Consider the following 19,953-nt stretch of genomic DNA (forward strand, 5'->3'; position numbering starts at 1 on the left):
ATGTAACAATGCAAACAGTGAAATTATATTAAAAGTCCCCTAACCTCAGATTAAGGCAAATTTACAGACCCTTTCTTCTCCCCACCATAATACAAATATATACGGGGTTCCTTCTTTTTTTTTTCCTTATAGAAACGAAAGCTTATTCAACAATTTCTACAATTTGTGGTTTTTCCTTGGCAATACATCAAGGTACATTCCCCAATTTTGAGATTGAGATTTAAGGTTTTCATAAGAATTGAATACAAGACAGACTGTATCTGCTGCAGCCTGTTCAGCCTTTTCCTTACTAATGTGTCGTCAAAGAAGTTTATGTCTTCAATAAAACGGCCATCCGCACTGCCAGGATAGGACCGACAGGCGTCCCTAAGCCGCCGCAATGCTGAGCCTCCGGGGCTGGCGACACAAAGAAGCGCTGTCCCTTTCCAAGCGCCGCCCCCTCGGGCTCCCACTCCAGCCCAGGAGGAAGTAGAGAGGAGGAGACTCTAGAAAAACCCCTCCTCTACTCCCGCTCCGGTCTCCTCCCCAAATCCCTTCTCGGGCCATTCGCTGCTGCGCAGGGAAGCCCCTTGCCCGCTGGACCGTGCGTCCCTCTCTGAGCGGAGCCTTGTCCCTCCTAGCTGCCCTGTGGAAACTGCAAGGTGACCTGGTGAGTGTCTCTTTCGGAAAAGCTCTCAGGCCAGAGGAGGAGCTGGCAACGGTGGACTCTGTCTGGGTGTTGCGGGAGGACTGCGCAGGGTAGTGATGGGGGCTCGGGCGCACCAGCCCGAGCCAGCGCGCCGTGGGTCTGGGTGTGCCCAAATCTGGGACAGAGAATTCCTGCCCCTTTGTGTTTCTGTTTTCTGTGGGTGATTTTCCTTTGCCTCCCTCCTGCCGCATTGCTCCTCCTCCAGGTTCTGACAACTGATGTTTGTGTGTGCTTGCTTTGTGTAGTAGAGTTATGTCCAGGCCTGATCCCGAGAAAACAGCATCTAATCCTCTGCTTTATTGGATGAGAATACCGTAGCCGGGGAAGAGGCAGGGCTTGCTCGGAGTCATGCAGGTAGCTGGTGACAGAGCATCACTTCTGTCCTATTACCCTTTGATCTTTGCAAATACAAGCCTGGGACTGAGATCTCTTTCCTACTTGCACTGTTTCCGGGAGGTTGGTGAGTTTGTGCGTTTCTGTGTCTGTGCACGCACTTAGAGGAGAGGGCTGTGGCCTGTGCACGCCTGCCTCCTCCACAGACCTCGGTGGCAGCGGCCTGGAGAATCTCCAGCCAGCGCACGGAGGCGAGCTTTTCCGTAGCTCCCCTACTCCCCAGCTCCCCCACCCCCACCTTTGCAGCCCCCTCTTTCCCCCGTCTGACGTCACTGACTGGCTCTTTGAGGACTGGCTTTGGGCCTTCAAGGGAAGGAGGACGGCCTGCGCCAGAGGCCAAGCTTAGCACGGACAGCCCCTGGGACTTTAGAACGTCGGTTCTTACACACTGTACATTTGATAAACACCCTATGAGGCGAAGGGATCAACAGCTGGAGGGACTCAGCACCCGGATTTAAAAAAATACGCAGTCTTCCCACTCCTGGGCTAGTCCCCCAGATGACTGAGCAAAGATGAGCAGGAAAAAGAGCCCTGGGGACACAGGAATTAGAAAGGAAGTGCTGTGAGACAAAAATAAGGAAATAGAACAAAACAAAGTTTCCAATCCTGTTTATTCCTGGGGTAGGGGGCTGGGGGTTGAATGGGAATAGCAAGAGGGGCTTCAAAGATAGTGGTAAAAGTCTATTATTTCAAGCGGGATGGTAGGTATATGCGAGTTAGTTTAACTTTAAGGTTTTCTTATAGTTTAACTATCTGTATTCTTCTATGTACATTACATATTCTTTTAGATGTTCATAGAATTAAACAATTTCTAAGTGAAAAATAAGACTGAGCTGGGAATGTCTAGGACAGAAGGCAAAAGAAGAGTTGGACTAGCCCCAATTCTGGCTTAGTAGAAGTCGATGGACACTGGAAAAGATACTGAGGAAAAAGAAGCATTCTGGAAGGGAACCACATGAAGAAGAGAAGGCCTCTGGACCTGGATTGTGTGAGATTGATCAATTTTCAAGGTCATTTGCTGAAGAAATATCAGTGATCCTAGGTTTGCTATTATACCCACATCCATCATTCAGTCATCCAGCAGTTGACTGTTCATTCACAGAATAAAACATATTCTCTGACCTCAGACCCATACTGAAATCTAACCATAACACAGGTGGCGCAGTATCCCGGATAGCCCTCCATCCCCTTCCCTTCCATACAACTCTTTAGGGGCCATGACACTGCTCCATAGGAGTGGAAGCTCTGCTGTTTCCCTGAGTCACAGGTTGTGTCTCAAGTACCTTCTGCTTTGGGGGTGATTTTTATTCTAGCAAGCTGAAAAGAGCTGAATTGGCCTAGGGAGAGAAAGCAGGAACCATAAGAGGTTACGGAGAGAAATAAAAGAGAATTTCCCACAGATTGTGTTCATTTTGTGTTCACAAAGCTAGCAGAACAAATGGATTCAGGGGTAAAGAGAGCACATTTGGTTCAAAAGTCAAACATTAGAGTTACTGATAGCTGGTTAACAGTGAGAACCACAACCAGCCGCAAGGTTCCAGGAGGGAAAATCAAATTTATAGGTGGGAAAGTAAGTACACAGCCTGATGGGAGATGAAGGAAGACAGGATCAGCTGATGGATCTGCCTAATCTTTTATACACTGTACTTGACCATTGAATGTGTTCACTTGATTGGATTTATATTACCTCAGTGCTCTTTTTAATTGTAAAAATGATATCTACATAACAATTCAAAGGATGCAGACTTGTAGATAAAGAAAACTCTTCACCGTTTTCCTTCCTAATGTAGTCAGTGCTAGCATGTTGAAGTGTAGCCTCCAAATATTTCCTGTGCATATAAAAGTCTGGTATTTAACAGTTACTTATATATTCCTGGTGCTTAAGAACATGGACTGTAGCACTAGAACTCCTGGGCTTGAATCCTAGGTCTACCATTTGCCACCAATGTGACTTTGATCAAATAGCAAATTCTCTGGACATTAAGGTGTAGGGTATTTTTTGTTTGTTTGTTTGTTTATTTATTTATTTTTTTGCTCATCTATAAAATAGGAATAGTGATAGCTTATACCTCAGAGATATATTGTCAGGATTAAATAAGATACATAAATCACTTATAATGAAATAAGGAACTTGATGAACATTATATTGTTATTACCACTACTACTAGTAACACAATTATGACTGCTACTATAATTACCATTTTCTTTGGACACACTAAAACAGGTTTATGTCTTATATATTATAGTGACTTGAAATTTCCACTTAAAATTTATCCAGTACAGACATTCTTCTAAGTGGATGATAAATAGATTTAACTCATCTTTGAAGTAGCTCAGAAACCAACTAAGGAAACAGAAATGCTGTGGATGTGCTTGGTGTGTCAGCATTGGAGGTAGTAAGGGCCAAAAGCAATGGGATCTAAAGGACAGCCCGTTGGGGGCTTGTATAGGTGGGTGCCCGGGGGCTATGCCATAGGGCCTTATTCTGGGTACAATGGAGTATCTGGAGGCACGTGGAAGTTGGAGGGGTATGGGTTTGGATTAGAGATACTGCACCTGCAACAACTGAAAAGGTCCTGGGAAATGTTCCTTGTCAGTCTATTTATAGGCTTTCATTTATCTATCTCCACCTGTGGTTTTGTATGTCAGTTAGCATCCTTGTACATATGTCTTCATTACTGCTGCTCTTATTTCTTTTATTAGAAGAGGGTTTTCTGGGTCTAAGGATAGGAACATTTTTGAAACTGAGTTGTAACTGTCAGATTGCTTTTGAAAAAAAGCACAGATGTTCTCCATCCTTCCAGGAGACTGTAACGGTATTCCCATAGCATTTCCGACTGTAGACATTATGTGCTTCCTTCATCTTCTTCATCTTCATCTTTTTACCTGCTCCTTCTCCTCATTCTCTTTCTCTTAGTTGTTTTTCTGTTTGTTTTACAATTCTGGGTAACATACATTATATTTTCCATTGCTTAATTACTAGTAAGGTTAAGCATTTTTTCATAGAAATGGGCTTTTTGAATTTCTGTGCATATCTTCTCTTACATGGATAGGATTTCCATAGCTAGAAAGATGTGGGAGAAGGAACAGGAAGGAAAAAGAATGCAAAGAGAATATGAAATGGAAGCTGGGCATGTCCAGGGATGCCAGGTGGCCTGGAAGCCACAGGGACAATGGCAACAGGAGACAAGGCTGCAAAACCTAAGGACACCTAGCTGGAGGCCTTACACATGAGCAGGAGGGACTGAGATGGTCCCTGTGAACAAAGGTGGAGCACTGGGGGTTCTTTTCAGGGAAATAACATGGTAAGAGTAGTTTTAGAGGCATAGAGGTGGGAACAGATCCTGGGGACTCAGAAATTGGATCAGTTTAGTACAGGCATGAGTTATTAAGGACTTAAAGGAGGTTAATGGCAGCATGATTTATACATTGTACTTAATCATTGAATGTATTTACATGATTGGATTTATGTTACTTTGGTGTTCTTTTTAATTGTAGGAATAATAGCTACATAACAATTCAAAGGATACAGACTTGTTGATAAAGAAAACTGCTCACCATTCTCCTTCCTCATGTAATCAATGCTTGCATGTTGAAGTGTAGCCTCCAAATCCATGAACAAAGATGCTAACAGAACTTGCTGGATATGGGAACCAGCTGGATATGGGAACAGGAGGGAGAAGGAACTGTGACCCTATGCACTTTGCTATCCTGGTTATTTGTAGACACCAGGAAAGCAGGGAAGAGAAAATTTTCTTACAAACCAAGTGTTTAGTTGTTCTTCTCAGTAGTTCCTTGAGGTAGACAGGTAGGTAGATAGTTAATGCTTCTTTTTAACTACTAGAAGAATCAAGCTTGTGTAATTTATCTTAGAGGAGATAGTTTGCAAGAAAATAGTAAGTTCAAGACTTCTTTCATTTTAGAGATCGGCTATAAATGGCTAGTACCTTTTTTAGTACTGATCTTGAACTTACTAGTTATCCTAGGAACAAGGCCTTTCTGTCTGTAGCCTTTAAAAGGCACAGCGCCTATGCCAAGGACTTTTTTAAGGACCCATAGAGATAATTGAAAAATAAATACAATAATGATTAGTATTAGTATTACATTAGTATATAGTATTGGCTCTAAAATATGAAAATTATGAAATTTTGAGAATCAATAAATGCTCAGTCTGTATTTGTGAAACATAATGTTGGGGTAAATTTCTTTTTCACTTTGTAAGAACTCTCTATTATTCATAAACTTAAATGGTTTATTCTTAACCAAGTAATTATAAGCACATATGAGTAGGTGTGTATGTACACGTAGCTATATATTACTGAATCCTGATGAAAATGCATTCAACCTGCGTTGTTTCCTCTAATCTTCAGGACAGCCTTATGTGGTAGATACTCTTCTCCCTATTTAATGAATAAGGACGCTAAGTCTGAGATACGCTGCCAGAGTCTCACGATTTTAGTCAGACTAGATTGAAACCCAAACATCTGTACCTACAAACCCTGAGCTTTTAATCATTTTGTACATTACCTTGACACTGAGCATGTCTCTGACAAGAGAAATAGAGAGGAGGTACAAGCCAAAAATTAAAAACTTAAGGACTATTCACATAATCCAAGAAGTGGTGACAGAAGAACAGAAATTAAGTGGTTCCAGAGGTTGAAGACAAAGAGTTTGGCTTGGGTCCATGAAGTCGCAGCACACTGTTGGAGGTGGTGTGGCTTCATAGACGGGAAGAACAATAGTGTCCAGGGCTGCTAAGTGGTCAGTGAGATGAAACATGTCCGTCCAGGAACTGTTTTAGTACAGTGCATGCAGCAGAGATACCATTGTAGAGCATCCTTGGTGGGGAGCTCACAGTGAGGTAGAGGATATTTGTGAAATGACATCCACAGACAAACACAAACCTTTTTCATGTGTGTCCTAGGTGCAATTAAGAATCTGCCATAGTTTTATGACTTGTTACCTTCTGCCCTTGGTTGTCTGAGACTTGGATTCAGGCCACAGAGACTTCCACTTTGCTATTACCCAGCCAGTGACATTGACCAAAGAGCCATCTCTGGAGTGCAGGCTTTCCAGACAGGGTCTGGGTTCTCTTTGCAGGAAGTGATAAAGTCAGCAGGGGAAGGGAGGCAAGATGATGGAATGCGCCCAAGTGGAGGTGACAGCATGCTGCATACTTTATTAGTTCCCATAGGTGCTGTAACAAATTGCCACAAACGGTGTGGCTTAAAATAACAGGAATTGGTTCCCTCACAATGCTGGAGGCTTAGAATGTGAAATCCAGGTGTCAGCAGTGTAGTTTATTCTGGAGGTTTCGAGGTAGAATCTGCTCCGTGCCTCTCTCCAGCTTCTGGTGTTTGCCAGCAGTGCTTGGCATTCCCTGGCTTGTTGTCTCATCAATTCCGTCTCTGCCTCCACCTTCTGACAGCATTCTGCCCTGTAGTATCTGTGTAACTGTGTGTCCAAATCTCCTCTTTGTATAAGGACACTAGTCGTCAGACTAGTGCCCATCCAAATCCATTATGGCCTCATCTTAACTTGATTACATCTGCAAAAACCTGTTTCCCAATAGGATCTCATTTACAGGTACTAGAAGTTAGGACTTCAAAATATCTCTTTGGGGAATATAATTCCACCCTTCTGTTTCATTCTTCAGTGGGAAAAAAAATCAAACTTCCTAAGTTTGACCACATGAATTTAAGAGGACAGGACGCAGTGGGGTCTCCTGGACTGAAGGCACTAACACGGAGTGCGTGGATCCTTCCCCAGTGCCCATTTTGTCTGCACAGTGGGGAGAACCACCTATCTTGGGATAGTGAACTATTGTTTGTTTGTTCGGTTATTCATTTTTCACCAACCTGAATGTGTTCTTTCTTCCTTACAGAAACAAACAGAACCATGGCAACTCCTTCTGCTGCCTTTGAGGCCCTTATGAATGGAGTGACAAGCTGGGAGGTCCCTGAAGATGCCATCCCATGTGAACTGCTTCTTATTGGAGAGGCCTCATTCCCAGTAATGGTGAATGACATGGGCCAGGTGCTCATTGCTGCCTCCTCCTATGGCCGAGGCCGTTTGGTTGTCGTGTCCCATGAGGACTACTTGGTGGAGACCCAGCTGACTCCCTTTCTCCTCAATGCAGTGGGGTGGCTTTGTTCTTCCCCTGGGGCTCCCATTGGTATCCACCCATCCCTGGCACCTTTGGCCAAAATCCTTGAAGGCTCTGGAGTGGAGGCAAAGATTGAGCCAGAAGTGAAAGACTCCCTGGGGGTCTACTGCATTGATGCCTACAATGAAACCATGACTGAAAAGCTGGTCAAGTTTATAAAACGTGGAGGAGGCTTGCTTATCGGAGGCCAGGCCTGGGATTGGGCCAACCAGGGTGAGGATGAAAGAGTGTTGTTCACCTTCCCTGGGAACCTCGTGACCAGTGTCGCTGGCGTGTACTTCACTGACAACAAAGGAGACACAAGTTTCTTTAAAGTCTCCAAGAAAATGCCCAAGATCCCAGTCTTAGTTAGGTGAGTATCTTATCCCACTGGAGAGTTGGCCCCAGGTTAAAAAGTAGAAAGGGTTCTGAGATCTGCAATTTGCTCCCAGTACCACAGAGGGGAATTTGGCACCCAGACCTGAATTGGCTGCAAATCAACTAGGTTTTACAAATACCTTGGGACACAAGAAGGGCAAGGTCTCATTGCTACTACTGCCCCAGACCACACCACTTAGGTCTTTGAGAGGAAGAACATTTTATTGGCTGTTATATCCCCAGAGTCTAGTTTGATCAAATACACTACTCACACCAAGAGCTGGCAAGGTTAATCCAGGAAGGTACATAGAAAAAAGCTGCTTTCAACTACAATGTGAAGAAGAAGAAGCAGACATGAAGGACCCTCTAAGCCAAAGTCTAGAGAGCTATGAGAAAGGTTTCAAATTATGCAGCCAGATGGAGTTCAAATGGAAATAGGAAGTAAAGTATTTCAGAAGTTAAGATAGCAGAAAAGGTGGTACAAGTTTTATGTGCTTAATCTAAGATTTGGGAGAAGAATTTTATCTCTGGAAGCAGGTGACAGGTTCAGAGACATGCTGCACCAATGGTTTTTGGAGCATGTTGTCTAGCCTGCTTTGTTCACATTGTAGTCCATCACCACATATATTCCAAATGTATAGGAGGTTAATAGGTGCTCAGTAAACATTTCTTGTATGTATGATTGCATGGATATATGACAGGGATTAGAAAGCTGAAGAAGTAGAAAAAGGGCATTAGACTTCTTTCTGTGTTATGCATTAACATTTGAGACTATATGAATATTCTGTTAGCCAACAAACTTTCTTTTTTTTTTTAATTAAATCATAGCAGTGTACATTAATACTGTCATGGGGTACAGTGTACTATTTTTGTATACAATTTGAAATACTTTCATCCAACTGGTTAATAAAGCCTTCATGTCTTTTTCTTAGTTATTGTGTTAAGACATTTATATTCTACATTTAGAGAGATTTGCATGTACCCTTATAGGATGAAATATAGGCGTGATCCCACCAATCACCCTCCCTCCTCCCCTCCCTCTCCCCATATTCCTGGGCTAAAATTGGGTTATAGCTTTCTTATGAAAGCTATAAATTAGTTTCATAGTAGGGCTGAGTACATTGGATACTTTTTCTTCCATTCTTGGGATACTTTGCTAATAAGAATATTTTCCAGCTCCATCCATGTAAACATGAAGGAGGTAAAGTCTCCATCTTTTTTAATGGCTGCATAGTATTCCATGGTGTACATATACCACAATTTATTGATCCATTCGTGGATTGATGGGCTCCTGGGCTTCTTCCATGACCTAGCAATTATGAATTGGGCTGCAATGAACATTTTGATATAAATATCTTTATTGCGTGGTTGTGGAGAAAAGGGAACACTTCTACACTGCTGGTGGGATTGCAAACTAATACGTTCCTTTTGGAAAGACATCTGGAGAACACTTAACTAAAAATAGACCTGCCATTTGATCCTATAATTCTTCATTAGGTATATATCCCGAAGAACAAACTTTCACTAAGTGGTTTTCGTTTTCATCCATGATCTGTGCCTGATTCAATATTTATGAAAGTGATTACATACTTCTACCACTTGAGTACCTCCTGATCCTTTCTTCAAAATTCAATTCAGGTATCCCCTTCTCTAAGAAGCCTTCTCCCACCCCTCCCATTCAGATATCAAGCTTTTCCTTTGTGTACCCATAGAACTTGCCCCAGTCCAAGTGTAGGTTTACTTACAGTTTTCTCCCAGAACTGATCAGAGTCCTTCTCTAAAGAACTTTCCTTCCCCACCTTCACATTCATGGGTAGGTTTGTGCTTCTTTTTAAATTAGTTTATTTTAGTATCACTTTATATTTAGAAATACATGTGAATCTCTCTAAATGTAGAATATAAATGTCTTAACACAATAACGAAGAAAAAGACATGAAGGCTATTTTACCCAGTTGGATGAAAGTATTTCAAATTGTATATAGAAACAGAACACTGTACCCCATGATAGTATTAATGTACACAGCTATGATTTAATAAAAAGAAAAAGAAAAAAATTAGCTGCATTATAATACATTTATAGTCAGTATTTTTGAAGGTCAAAAGACCAAAATTGGGCATGTTAAAGTCCCATTAAGCTGTCTCCTAAGACCTTTGTATGCCCACCATATATTATTTGTTTGTGTTTGTATTTACTTAATTTCTGGCACAAAAAGATGTTGCAAACTTATCTTCTTCTTTTCTTATTCAAAACTTAGATACAGCCATTTCTTGAAGCAATATTAGTTCCTTTTAATGGTTAATGGAACTTAGAAGCCAATATCTAAGATATGCTTAATGCTATAGAATTGTCTTCATATCTGAACCCCTCAGAAATATACATATATTTCTTAGCTTTGCCTTAGAAATATGTATTAAATATATATATCTTTAACTATATACTCTGTATATATATATGCAGTATATGCTTTTTAATCATAAATTTTTACCAGTATCCCTAATTTTAATGCCAAACCACAGGATTCTTCTCTTTCACTTATTCCATATTTGTATTCTCCTTCTTCCATAGTGGTAATCTTGACTCAGTATTTCCTCATTTGTTCAGTTTTGCAATACACACAAAATAGCTTCATGATTACTGTACATATACTATTACCTCCATCAAACTTAATTAAATTATTTTTTTTTTCCTCAGAACATATCACACTGAGTATATAAAGTCCTAGTACTATGTTCGAAACTTATGCAGATTACTTTTTCATTTGGTACTATTTTTGTTCCACATGAGTTTTTCCCCATATTTATTGATTTAATTTATTTTTGTAATATGTGAACTATCAGCGTGGTTATAATAGCAAAATACACATTCTTCTTACGTGCACATGAAACATTCATGAGAATGGATTATATGCTATGCCATAAATTAGTCTTGGCAAGATTAAAAGGATTGAAATAATACAATGTCTATTCTGATCACATAGAACTAAATTAGAAATCATTAACATAAATACATCTGGAAAATCCCTAAATATTTAAATTTTAAAGCATTTCTAAATATGCCAGAAATGGGAAAGTACAAAAAGAAATTAGAAAATATTTGAATTGAATAAAAATAAAAGCATGACTTATTAACATGTCAAAAATTGTATGATGCAGTTAAAATAGTGCTGAAGATAAAGATATGCCTTTAAATTTTTTTATTAGAAAAGAAGAAAAGTTGAAACTCAAGGGACTAAGTTTCCATTTTAAGAAGGTAAAAAAGCAAACTTGAATTAAACTCAAAATATGTAGAAGCAATAAGGAAATAATAAAGATGAGAGCATAAATTAGTGAAATAGGAAATAAAGAATAGAGTGAATCAGCAAAAGCAAAAGCTAGTTAGTTGAAAAAAATAATAAAAATGATAAACCTCTATAGACTGATCCTGAGAATAAAAAGCATAACACGATATTATGAATTTCAGTAATAGAAGAATGAACATTAATACAGATCCTACAGACATGAAAGAATAATAAATGAATTTACAACTTAATGGCAATAAATATGATAAATGGACAAATTTCCTGATAGATACAAATTACTGAAATTGACACAAGAAGAAACAAAATACGTGCTGAATAAATTGACTTGTAATGTAAAACATACATTATAAACTATAATAGATTAGATACTAGAAGACATTAGTGGAAAAATGGGTAAAATTCATACTCAGTTTGAAGTTTAGTTAATAGTAGTGGATCAGTGCTAACATTTTAGTTTTGACAAATGATTGCACTCAATGTTAACATTAGGAGAAACTAGGCCAAAAGATACAGATACTTTCTCTATAATATTTGTAACTTTTCAATTATTTTAAATTTCAAAACAAAAAATGATATATAAAATCAACAACAACATAAAGAAAAGTCCAGATAGCTTCACTGATAAATTTTATCAAAGATATAAGGAGCAAATAATACCAACCTTACATAAACTTTTCCAGAAAGTAGAAGAGGAGAAAAGTTTTCTTAACTTGATCCTTTAGACCAGCATTTTTCAGATAATAAAACCAGAGAAAGACATTGTCAGAAAAGAAAACTAAAGAACAACATTCCTCATGAACATAGATGCAAAAGATCTTAGAAAAATATTAACAAATAGAATATAGCAATATATAAAAAGAATACTACCTATATCGTGATCAAATAGGGTTATGCTAGACTGTTTTAACATTCAAGAATCAAATTAGTTCACCATATCAGTAGAATGAATAAGAAAACCCATACAATTCAATAGATGTACCAAATTTTTTGACAAAATTTAATACTGAATTATGATAAAATTTTTAACAAACTCAAAATAAAAAGAACCTTCTTCAACCTGGTAAGTGACATCACTAAAGTAACTATAGCGGAAAACAATCATAATGGTGAGATACTGAATATTTTCTCCCAAAGACCAAGAATAAAGCAAGGAAGAGCACTGGCTCTTACTTGCTCTATTTAACACATGGTCCTAGCCATGCAATAAGTTAACAGAAGAATAGAGACTGAAAATTAAGCAATAAATTTAGTTGTGTGATTTGGTTCACATTCTGTATTTTCTAGAAGACTAAGCAAAGAGACAGGAAAAGTTTGAATCTTGATATGAGAAAACAAATCACAAACATCAAAAGCACAGAAAGTATTTTACACATAAAGATTTTTAAATGACAAGATCCTTTTGAACATAAGGTCAACAGAGCATTTTCTAGACTATAATTATTTTATACCTGAAAGTATTTGTAGAAAATATGATCACTATGTAAAAGTTTCTAAAAATTGTACCAAGAAAAGCTACTATAATAATTATCTTTAACAAAGTTGCAGGAGATAAAATCAATATACAAAAACCAATTACATTTTTATATACTAGCAAAAAACAATTGGTAATTGAAATTAAAAATACAACAACATTTAAAATAGGACTCAAAATTGTGAAATACTAAGGGTTAAATTTAATTAAATAATGTCACAAGAAGACCCGTATGCTGAAAACTACAAAACATCATTGAGAGAACTTAAATAAAACTTAATGAAATGGAGAAATCTACTATATTGGTGGATCCAACACTCGATATTTTAAGATGTCAATTTTTTTCTAAATAATCTATAGATTCAATGCAATCCCAACCAAAGTTCAATTGATTTTAAGAATAGTTTACAAATGAAAAGGAACTAACATAGCCAAATCTATTTTGAAAAAGGAAAAAGAGGGTGGACTTTTCTACTTAATTTTAAGACTTTCTATAAAGCTTAAGTGATCAAAACACTGTGATACTGGTATAAGGATAGGCCTGCAGATCACCAAAACAGACTAGATAGTCAGAGATAAACCCAAAAATTTATGTTGAATTGTTTTATGACAGAGTTGCCAAGCTAATTCAATGCAGAAAAGAAAATCTTTTTAACATACAGTTCTGAAACAACTGGATACTCTTATGGAAAAGAGGTGAAATTGTGATCATTACCCCTCTCCATACAAAATAAATACCATAACATAGATCTATACCTAAATGCAAAAGCTAAAATTCAAACACTTACAAATGAAAGTGTAGGAGAAAATATCTGTTCCCTTGGCCTTTGCAATATTTACCTACATAGGATACAAAAAGTGCATGAAGCATAAGGAAAAGATTGATGAATTGAGTAGGGTGACCAGACATCCCACTTTTGGCAGGACAGTCCTGATTTTTAACAATTTGTCCTGAGTCCTGTGGAGTTTTAGAAAGTCCCGATTTTTGGAAAGAATGCATGACAAGCTAGGGAACAGCGGGAGAATGGGAAGGGAATATATACAGTTTTGGGCTGCTGAAAAGGTTAATGTAACTCCATTTGGGAATGAAGAGGTTAATGTAACTCCATTTGGGAATAAAGAGGTTAATGTAACTTCATTTGGAAATGAAAAGGCTAATGTAAACTCCCTACTCCCCTCCTGGACAAGGTATCAGAAGGAGACTGGCTCCCTCCCTTGCTTCTAGGCAAGAACAATTAGCTCAGAAGGAGCCAAACTGTCTGGAACAAACAAGTAGCCTCTCCCCACTCCCCACCAGGGTGAGGTGACCAGATGTCCTGCTTTTGGCGGGACAGTTCCAATTTTTAACAATTTGTCTTGCATCCTGTGGCGTTTTAAAAAAGCCCCGATTTTTGGAAAGAATGCACAATAAGCTAGGGAACACAGGAGAATGGGAAGGGAATATATGGTTTTCAGCTGCCATGTGGCTATTCTCCAGGATATGCATTTTATATTATTTTTGTTAATTTTATAATGTTAAACTTTAATAGTAACAAATAATTGTTGAGAACTGATTATCGAGAACTGCTTGTCAAAGTTTGCATTGTTGTCAGGCCCCACCCCCAGGCCCTGCCCCACCCTCAATTGTGTCCCACTTTACCAATGTTAAAATCTGGTCACCTTAGAATTGAGCTTTGTCAAAAAATAAATGTAGTGACTTCTGCAGTTCAGTAGACAGTAGTACGAAAACAAAAAGGCAAGCTACAGACTGGACAAAAAACACTGTAATACTGATACAGGTATCTGACAATGGACTTACATCCAGGATACATACAGAACTCTTACATCCTAGTAATAAGTCATCCAGGTTTTTTTTTAAAGGTGAAATATCTTAACACATCACAAAAGATGATACGTGAAAGGCCAGAAGCTCAAAAATCATTCTCAACGTCATCAATCTTTAAAGAAATGCAAATTAAAATCTCAATGAAATATCCTACACCCACACTAGAATGACTAAAAGACTCACTCTACAAAGTGTCCGCAAGAATGTAGAGCAACTGGAACTTTCATACATTGCCAGAGGGAACATAAAATAACACAACCACTTTAGAAGACTGGTTGGCACTTTTTTAAAATATAAAGTTAACATACATTAACACGGAACTTATCCATTTTATCTCTAAGTATTTATCCAAGAGAAAAAAAAAAACACCTTGACACAAAAACTTGTACATGAATGTTTATGGCAGCAAATGTCAACTGGAAGCTACCCAAATGTCCATCAACAGATGAAGAGATAAACAAAATATGGAATAGTCACGAGCTAGTATAGTATTCAGTAATAAAGAGGAGAAATTACTGATAAGTTCAACAACATAATGGTTCTCAAAAAATCATTCTCAGTGTAAGAAACCAAACTCGAAAGAATACATACATTGTGATTACATTGATATGAGACCTTAGAAATGACAAATTTAATATATATGGATAGGAAGCCCATCCAGTGGTGGCCTACAGCTATGTGTGGGAGACTAGGGCCAAAGGTAACTTTTTGAGGTGATAAAAAAGTTGTATATTTTTATTATGGTCATAGTTACTCAGGTGTATAGATTTAACCAAAACCATCAAGATGTATACTTAAAATGGATGAATTTTAGGATAGCACATGGCATTGAAGGCAGTTTTTAACAATTGGCATGTTTAAAATTTCAGCACCACTTAACCTGGGTGAAATCACATAAGTCTCATTCTATTTCCTATTGCTCGTAATCTTTTCTCATTCATCCCAAATTTTATTAGATTTTTTTGACTATTCTTTCTGTATTTCTTTGTGCAATAAGCATATATGTATGGATACTTATTATTCCAAGTATCTCACAAAGTAAAGGTAGCTACTATATGTAATCTTTTGAACCTTGATTTTTCTTTTCTTCTTTTTCATAATTAAATCAACCCACTAACTAGTTTTTTATTTCAAATTAATATGAGGGTACAAATATTTAGGTTACATTGTTTTTAAGTCTAAGGTAAAGTTCAAGTTGTAGTTGAGCCCTTCACCCAGAGGGGTTGCTGAACACCCTCACATTGTGCACATTAGGTGAGATCTTACCAATTGCCCTCCCTCCTCCCACCAATAACCCTCCATTCTCTCCCTTCCCCTCTCTTTTCTTTTTCCTCCTCTTCCCCTCCTCTTCCCTCTCCCTTGCTAGACTGTATTTATGTTTTATCATTCATGTCAGCATGTAGTTGTTTATATATTGATTTCATATTAGTATTGAGTACATTGTTCTTTTTTTTTTTCTATTCTTGACATCCTTTGCTAAGAAGAATGTGTTTCCTCCATCCATCACTTCTAATGGCTGAATAGTACTCCATGGTATCCACTTACTATTTTTTACTTTATTTTCATTGTATATATTCAAGGTGTACAACATGTTTTGATACACATATAGACAGTAAAATAATTATTATAGTCAAACAGATTTACATATTTTTACCTCCCTTAGTTATGTGTGTGGTAAAGGCACCTAAAATCTACTGTTAGAAAATTTTCAGTATACAATGCAGTCATGGCGCTGTCCACAAAATCTCTGGGATTATGCATGCCACCAGACTGCAAATTTATTCCCTTTGACCTACTTCTCATTTCCTCTCTCTCCCCATCCCTGGTAACCACTGCTGTTCTACTCTATTTTTCTATTTATTTGACTTTTTTTAAAAGATTCTCATCACATTAAGTGAGATTGTACAGTGTTTTTCTTTCTGTAATTGACATAATTCACTTAGTGTAATGTCCTCCAGGTTCATCTTTGTTGTGCCAAATGGCAGTACCTCTTTATTATGGGCTGAATAACATTTCATCATACATATATACATATATATATATGTATATATGTGTGTGTGTGTGTGTGTATGTATACGCAATAGAACCTCCATGGTTGACCACCTCTTCACATTTAACACTTCCTTAATCCTTAAGTTGACCTAATTTCATAGATCGGACATACACCACACGTATGTATCAGTATAGTAGGCCTAATTTCTTATATTGACCACATCTGTATGTTGACCTGCTTGTTATAGTCCCATGTGTGGTCAACGTACAGAGGTTTTACTGTGCATGTATGTGTGTACTCATGTGATTTATCCATTGATGAACACTTAAATTGTATTGTTATCTTTGTTGTAGTGAATAATGTTTAGCATGGGAGTGGATATATCTCTATAAATGTCTGATTTCATTTCCTTTGGGTATATACCCAGTAGAGAGATTGCTTGGTCATATTATAGATCTATTTTGAATTTTTTAAGGAATCTCTACTTTTTGCCGTAGTGGTTGTACCAGTTTACATTCCCACTGATAATGTGCAAGGATTCCCTTTTCTCCACATCCTTGCCAACCCTTCTCTTTTGAGTTTTTATAATAGCTGTCCTAACAGGTGTGAGGTGATGTTTCATTGTGGTTTTCATTTTAATTTTTCTGATAATTAGTAATGTTGAGCATCTTCACATATACTTGTTAACCATTTGTATGTCTTCTTTGGAAAAATGTCTATTCAGATATTTTGCCTATTTTTTAATTGGGTTATTTGGTTTTCTACTGTTGAGTTGTGTGTGTTTCTTGTATATTTTGGCTGTGAATCCTTGATCACATATATGGTTTGCATGTATTTTCTCCCAGGCCATAGGTTGCTTTTCACTTTGTTGATTGTTTCTTTGACTGTGCAGAAACACTTTAGTTTGATGTAGTCCCACATGTTTAGATTTTGCTTTCATTGCTTGAACTTTTTGTCTGATAGCCCCCCCCCCCCAAAATATAATTGCCAAGGCAATATTAAGAAGCTTTTCCCTATGTTTTCTTTTAGGAATTTTATAGTTTTTGGTCTTATATTTAAGTCTTTGATCTAATTTGTACTTGTTGGTATTTGTTCATGGTATAATGCTTTTTTTACCATGTCTTGGTAGTCATTCTTTGACAATATTTAGAAATTTTCCTTATTGTTTTCTATGATGATTTTGTATTCCACTCTGGATATGCTATAATTTGTGTAGCCAGTCTCTGATGTATGGGTCTTTATGTTGTCAATAATGTTTGGTATTATCAATAATGTTGAAGTGAATAACTTTGTGCATAAGTTTTTTCACTCTGTTGGAGATGTACCTTTTGGGTAACTTTTTACCCAAAAAGTGGAATTGCTAAGTCAACAAATAAAATTCTGCATACTTTTGCCCAATTATTCTTTATATTGGTTTTTACTACTTCATATTCCTATCAACAATGTAAGAGAATGCCTATTACTTCACAGATAGCCAACAGAGTAGTTGTCAGACTTGTGAGTTTTTGGAATTCTAATATAATTTTAATTTGCATTTTTCTTATAATGAATAAGATCAGTTACCTTTTTGTATGTTTAAGAGCTACTTACTGGTTTTGTGTGTGTGTGTGTGTGTGTGTGTGTGTGTGAATTGCCTGTTCATGTGTTTTGCCCACTTATATATTGGGTTTTTGGTGTTCTCTCTATTTTAAGAGTTCTTACAGATTAAGAATACTCCTCATAGCAATTATTTATATTGCATTTGCCTTTTAAATGTGCTTAGTATTTTTGCCAAAAATGTTTATGTATATATTCATATAGTTTATTTTATCAATCTTTTTATTATCACATGTGATTTTGAGTTAGCAAGCTTTTCCCTACATATAGATTATTTAAAAATTTAACCTTGTTTTCTTCTACTATTTGTGTGATTTTATTTTTTAATGTATATCTCTAATGCATTTGGAATTTTTTCATGTGTATTCCATGAAATATGGGTCTGGTTTATTTTTTAAAATGGCTATCCACTTGTCCCAACATCTATGAAAAACATCAATCTTTTCCCCATAAATTTAAGATGCCACCTTTGTTATATGCAAATATACATGCTTACCTTGTCAGTTTTAGTTTTTAAATGAATTTATATTTTTCTGACTTTTATGATATTCCTTTTAAGATAAGAACTTTCACTTGTCTCACTGATCCACTTTTTGTGCCTATCTCCTATCTCCCATGTTTTGTTGAAAACTTTGGTACTTAGGTCTCAATTTAGTTTTACATAATTTCAGTTTGTTTTTTGTTTTTAATGTCATAGCTCTACTAATTTGTACTTCTTTCTTACCAATTATGTCAAGTGTCCTAGAACCCTATCAGCAGTCTTCAGCATTGGTTATGAATTATACTAGTATACTTACTTACAATTCTGTAGCCAATTAATTCCTTTGTTGTATTCATTTTCATTTTTCTAAGCCTGCAGTGAAATCTTAAGTAACTTTTTGGAAAAGTTTCATGTATGGTGAATTTTATAAGCCATTTTATCTGGGATATTCTCAGGTTCTGAAAAAGATCTTATATAGCTAAATACGTGTTTCTTTGTAGATAATTGTTATTTTCTTTCTGGGGGCCTTTGAGATATTTTTCTTTATATTTGAAGTTTGTAAATTCACCATTAATTGATTATATACTGCATTTCATTTCATTTACCCTGCTTTGCATTCAGATCATCATTTTATTCTGAAAATTTAAACCAAGTGTCTTCAGCCCAAGGAAATATTCATCTCATTTTGTGTTTGATTTTTCTTTTTTCTCTCTGCCCTTTCTTTTTGAAACTCTAATTTGCTAGATGTTAGATCTTCCTTTTTTAGCATTGTTTTCTGAAAAAATCACTTTGCTCAATTTTCTAGTTTATTTATACACAGTTTTTAACTAGATCAAAACTTATTTTTTCTTTGTATTAAAATTGGGATTATCTGTTTGATCACTACATTTTTATTCTAATCATTAACTTCTTTTAGCAATCTCTTCCATTTTGTTTTGAGATATGCCTTTCAAAATTCTCCAATGATATGAAATACTTGTTTAGAACTGTCTTCTCCATTTATTGCTACTATTTTCTTGAGAGTTGATTTAGTTTGGTGCTTCTCTTTCATGCTGTTAGTTTTCATCAAATATTCGGTGATTCTTATTTATTTAAATTTTATTTTTTATTTCATTTTCATTGGTTCAGATGCATTGAGAGTACAAAGAATTAGGTTGCACTGTTTGCATTTGTTACGTAAAGTCCCTCTTATAACTGTGTCCCACTTCCAGGAGATATGCCATACACCATAATCCCCTTCCCTTCTTTCTTTACCCACTCCTTCATTCCTCTGCCCCCCCCCAACCTTGAATTGATTTGAGTTTTCTCTTATGTGGGTATGTATTAGATCATCTACTGGCTTATTTAAATTTTAAATTGCATTAAAATTTTAGATTGATCATTATTGGTTACTGCAATATATTTTTCAGAACAAATATAATCTCTGGTTCCTTTTGATCTTCCTTTTCACATATATACAGTTACACATTCTCCTGTTTGCAAAGATTTCTGATCAGTTTGATTCCATTTGAGTTATATTTTCTATAAATACTCCATCCCAGTTTTCTGAATATATGCTTCTTAAAATCCAGTGATCTTATAAATTTATTTTTATTCTGATAACTTTTATTTATTTCAGAAGAGGGTGAGAAAGAGAAGTAAAATGCAATTTATATTTCTTCAGGGAATGAAACAATTATTCATT

The 19,953-nt window shown here is 36.6% G+C and overlaps 1 protein-coding gene across 2 annotated transcripts in view; it reads left to right on the forward strand.

The window, feature by feature from the left end:
• Window positions 1-19,953, forward strand: part of TCAF1 (TRPM8 channel associated factor 1) — a 51,740-nt gene that overhangs the window by 18,556 nt on the left and 13,231 nt on the right. For both annotated transcript variants that reach the window (XM_012806296.2, XM_003791540.3), the window contains exon 2: window positions 6,966-7,599. In XM_012806296.2, the coding sequence (XP_012661750.1) occupies window positions 6,980-7,599 (620 nt within the window). In that variant the 5' untranslated portion in view covers window positions 6,966-6,979. The remainder of the gene's footprint in view (window positions 1-6,965; window positions 7,600-19,953) is intronic.

The sequence above is a fragment of the Otolemur garnettii genome, unplaced genomic scaffold (genome assembly GCF_000181295.1).
Source record: "Otolemur garnettii isolate 467f Iridium unplaced genomic scaffold, OtoGar3 scaffold00049, whole genome shotgun sequence".
In the NCBI taxonomy this organism is placed as follows: Eukaryota; Metazoa; Chordata; class Mammalia; order Primates; family Galagidae; genus Otolemur; species Otolemur garnettii.